The 4,566-nt window shown below is 49.9% G+C and overlaps 1 protein-coding gene across 1 annotated transcript; it reads left to right on the top strand.

Moving 5' to 3' along the window:
• The first annotated feature begins 1,817 nt into the window (after positions 1-1,817).
• Positions 1,818-3,443, top strand: LOC145796746 (uncharacterized). Its single transcript, XM_082881901.1, has 3 exons — positions 1,818-2,435; positions 2,518-2,616; positions 2,825-3,443. Exons 1-3 carry the CDS (start codon positions 2,031-2,033, stop codon positions 3,260-3,262), a joined length of 942 nt encoding a protein of 313 aa, XP_082738027.1. The 5' UTR covers positions 1,818-2,030; the 3' UTR covers positions 3,263-3,443.
• The last annotated feature ends 1,123 nt before the right edge of the window (positions 3,444-4,566 follow it).

Raw genomic sequence — 4,566 nt, 5'->3', positions numbered from 1 at the left:
AAACTTCAAATTTTCTGAACACGCAGCCCAGATTAAATAGTGAACACGCAGCCCAAACTTTAAATTTTCTGAACACGCAGCCCAGATTAAATAGTGAACACGCAGCCCACACTGATTGAAAGTCGAACACGCAGCCCAAACTTCAAATTTTCTGAACACGCAGCCCAAACTTCAAATTTTCTGAACACGCAGCCCAGATTAAATAGTGAACACGCAGCCCACACTGATAGAAAGTTGAACACGCAGCCCAAACTTCAAATTTTCTGAACACGCAGCCCAGATTAAATAGTGAACACGCAGCCCACACTGATTGAAAGTTGAACACGCAGCCCAAACTTCAAATTTTCTGAACACGCAGCCCAGATTAAATAGTGAACACGCAGCCCACACTGATAGAAAGTTGAACACGCAGCCCAAACTTCAAATTTTCTGAACACGCAGCCCAGATTAAATAGTGAACACGCAGCCCACACTGATAGAAAGTTGAACACGCAGCCCAAACTTTAAATTTTCTGAACACGCAGCCCAGATTAGAATAGTGAACACGCAGTCCACACTGATAGAAAGTTGAACACACAGCCCAAACTTTAAATTTTCTGAACACGCAGCCCAGATTAGAATTTGCATGTAGCTTATTTCACTTCATCGGCACACAGCCCATTTCATTCCATTGGCACGCAGCCCAGTTCATCTCATTGGCACGCAGCCCAGTTCATTTCATCGGCACACAGCCCATTTCATCTCATTGGCACTTAGCCCAATTCATTTCATTATTGACACATGTATTCATTCTGAATGCAGGTTGGTTCTCGCAGTGTACGGGGATATGGTTCCACCGCCGCGCGGGACTGGTACGCTGAGCTCCCGGAGGGTGTCCGAGATTTGGTAGACTTGGCAGGGTTCGGGCCCTTCTGCGTCGGGTTGCCACGTTGTTCCGCCAGGAGGACTCTGATGGCAGCCTTGGTAGAGAGATGGTGGGACACCACCAACTCCTTTCATTTCTCTGCCACTGGAGACATGACCATGACGCCCCTAGACTTCGCTGTGTTGACTGGCTTGGACATAGGAGGTTGGCCCATCCCTTATGATGAGGATATGGGCGAGTGGGAGGCCGCTTGGATGTATCTATTGGGGGCTCGCCCGCCTGTTGACAGGGTTTTTGGGAGAGTCCGATACACTTGGTTCTCTTCCCACTTCCGGCGGGCGGAGATGGTGCCCGAGACTCCTGAGGAGACGGAGCAGTACGCCCATGGTTTCCTTATGTTCCTCTTTGGGACTACCCTGTTCGCCGATAGAGGGAACACAGTCGGGCTATACCTGCTGAGCGCTCTGGTTGACCTATCACAGGTCCATCGATATGACTGGGGTGGCGCCGGCCTGGCTACCCTTTACTTTTATATGAGCGCGACCTCTCGCGGGCGGGGAGATTTACTTGGCGGCTACTGGAGAGCCTGGGAGGTACTTTTCTGTCCCCTTGATTTACATTTCTACTCTTCATTACTTGTATATTGCACACACAGCGCACTTTTACAATCTGTATTTTGCTCTCAGCATTTCGTACTTACATTCTGCACTGCTTTTCTCAGCTATGGGTCTATGTATACTTCCCAGCATTAGCCCCAGAGTTGGAGGTGGCAGGGCTTCCCATGACCCCATACTCACTAGTGTTCGAGGGCCCGCACCGGTCGAGACCCCGAGAGACCCTCATTTACCTGCGACAGTACTTTGACACTGTGCGGCATTCAGAGGTACTTCAGAACTTTCAGTTCCTTTCATTTTCATCTTTGATTTGCTCTGTATATTCTTGATTTCTGATTGGTTTATGCATTTATCATCCGCAGATCTCATGGCAGCCTTGGGCGCCCCTGGGTGATGGTCTCCGACTTCAGTATACCGGAGGGTCGGACATCTCCCAGTATAGGGTCCTGCTCGAAGGGCCGGTTGGCAGGGCATGGTTCCTGGGGGAACGCTTTCTGCGTCAGGTATGGGGGTATCTTTCTCAGGATCCTCCCGCAGTACCCCCAGTCAGTATGCGGACTGCTGACAGGCTCTCTTACTCAGAGGTAGTCGGCGCTATGCTGGGTAGCGATGCTTTACTATATCTTGAGGAGGGGGACTACGCCACTTACCGTCACATATATTTGATGCCTCCATTGACCGGAGCGCGCACCCCGATGACGAGGCCTGTCGGTATGTCATCCTCGGGCCAGGCCCGAGCTCGGGCTGCAGACGCCCCTTCTACTAGTAGGGCTGGTACATCTAGAGGTGGGGGTAGACCGGTTCCTCCGATTCCGTCGACTTATCCTCATCCTGGATGGCCAGATATGCCTTCTGAGTTGATGGCGTGGCAGTATGGGGCTATCTCTCCGACCCCGATCCCGCTAGAGCCTCCGATGCCCAGTGATCGATACGCCATTGATCCTGACTCACCGTTGGTATGCTTCACTGTTTTTCATTCATCATTCAGATGTTTAGACATTCTTTTGTTCACTGATGATTATGAGCTCATATTTGCAGCCACCGCGAGGGTACATGGAGGAGGTGGTTGGACTGGTGGCCACACTCGAGGGCATGGTCCTGCGTAGGGAGGCACAGTTGTCTGTCGCGGGCATCCAGGTACCCTTCAGTTTTCTGGCATTTATCATACTTCTGATGACACGCTGATTTCTACTGCATCGATAGACTACTTGTGTAGAGCACATCTGACACACACCCCACTTGGACACTGCATTTACATGCACCCACTTCACGTAGCCTTTGCTTGTATCTGCATCTGATGTATATATTTGGACTGATGTATTTGAATTGAACTTTTTGTTTTCAGATGCCTTCATGGTCCGGTCAGCCACAGGCCAGGCCACCTGGGCCTCCTTGGGGAGCTGGGCCATCTGGGCCTTTTCAGGGAGTTGGGTCACCCGGGCCTTTTCAGGGGGCGGGGCCATCCCGGCCTTTCCGAGGAGCCGGGCCATCTAGACCTTTTCGAGGAGCTCGAGGAGGGCCTGTCCGCAGACGTAGGGCTCACGTTGTAGAGGCGGAGCCTGATGAGGAGGAGGAGGATGCTGAGGAAGAGGAGGAGGCTACCGACCGTCAGTCAGAGACATCTGCTGAGGAGGGGGGCTCCGGTCTTGGTTCGGGGAACAGAGACGAGGCTGAGGGGGATCCTGAGGATGACAGTTCCGACTCAGATGATGATGATGGTGCAGAGGTTGTCCCGCAGAAGAGAATGAGGAGTGCTTCTCGTTCCCGTTCCCGAGGACATTGATGCTATTGTTTCCTGCTTTATTTTTCTTTTACTAGTAGTTTGTAGCACTTTGCACATTGTTAGGCAGTTTTATTTTTTGTAAAACTTGTACCTTTGTTTGTTGTAAAGCATGATGGAATGAAATAGCTTTTGAAAAGGTGTTTGTATTTTAAACTTTTAGCATCGTATCGCATCATTTTATTTCGCACAAAAAAATGAATTTGAATGGGAATGTGCATTGTGTAATCACCAAGTCAGGTAGTGAACCGACGCAACAAACTAAACAACTCAACTTACTAAGATATAACAGAACCTTAGGAAGTTTACAACTCGATAAGCAAAATGCAACAACGTTGACAACACAAATAAACAAGACTTTAAACAAAGATTGTTTAAACAGAGCGCAATGACTCAAAAACACGAAACACGTCCGCTCGACAAACAACTCGATAAGCAAAACAACAACTCGATAAACAAAACTCAGCAATAACAGAGTGTACTTCGGACGATCTGGGCACCGGAACGCATCCGAAACAGAGGAAAATGAAGGCCTTTGACTCTCCCGTTGCATGGAAATGCTTGAAACTTTCCCTCGAAGGGTAAAACAGGGCCAAGGGGATACACTGCAGCATTGCCGGCCATCTTTGGGAGCCGGCCGGCCAATTTTGTGGAGAGAGACAGCTGGCCGACCATTTTTGAAAAAGAGAATGGCTGGCCAGCCAGAAAAGGTGGCCGGCCGGCCACTTATTCCTGCAGCCACCTGATTTTTGACACGTGTCCCCGTGAATAGTGTTTTTCCCTCTATAAAAGCCTCCACTTTGGGAACATTCATTTCATCTTAGTTTTAGACAAAGATGGAGGCGTTTCTCGCGGAAAATCTCACATCTTGGGTCTCTTCTCTAGATGGTTCGGAAAAGCTGAACTTTCGGGGTTTCGGCTTGAATGCACTATTCACGCTGAGCCGTACTCCGCTACAGCTCCCTTTTCTCCATGCCGCGGCAAGGTTCTGGAATCCAGTGACGCACGTTTTTAGCTTTGGCGGACAAGAGATGTGTCCCACTTTCGAAGATTTTCAAGTTTTGATGGAGTCTGAATGCTCTGAAGTAATCTTGCCCCAGCTCCGTTTTGGCCATGCTCAGGCTTTAGGGCGGATGTGTGGGCTCACGGTGCATGATGCTCGATCTCTGATCTGCAGTGGGGAACTGGACATCCTCGGCTTGATCCATCGTTTTTCCGACGCCGGTGACCGCAGCAACCATTATTGGCAGGGTTTCCGGCAACACGCCCTCTGCTTATGTTTGTTGTCTCACTTTCTGCTTTCCTCG

This window comes from Camellia sinensis, chromosome 8 (genome assembly GCF_055761805.1).
Source record: "Camellia sinensis isolate YWXY chromosome 8, ASM5576180v1, whole genome shotgun sequence".
Lineage (NCBI taxonomy): Eukaryota > Viridiplantae > Streptophyta > Magnoliopsida > Ericales > Theaceae > Camellia > Camellia sinensis.
The sequence above is the reverse complement of the archived record's forward strand: the minus strand, read 5'-3'. Positions and strand labels throughout refer to the sequence as shown.

What these genes read in the sequence shown, in the direction of transcription:
- LOC145796746 (XM_082881901.1), top strand. Translation starts at nt 2,031, where the DNA reads ATGCGGACTGCTGACAGGCTCTCTTACTCAGAGGTAGTCGGCGCTATG. An exon ending in TTGATCCTGACTCACCGTTG is followed by an intron (nt 2,436 to 2,517) that starts GTATGCTTCACT and finishes TCATATTTGCAG; the next exon opens with CCACCGCGAGGGTACATGGA. An exon ending in TGTCTGTCGCGGGCATCCAG is followed by an intron (nt 2,617 to 2,824) that starts GTACCCTTCAGT and finishes TTTTGTTTTCAG; the next exon opens with ATGCCTTCATGGTCCGGTCA.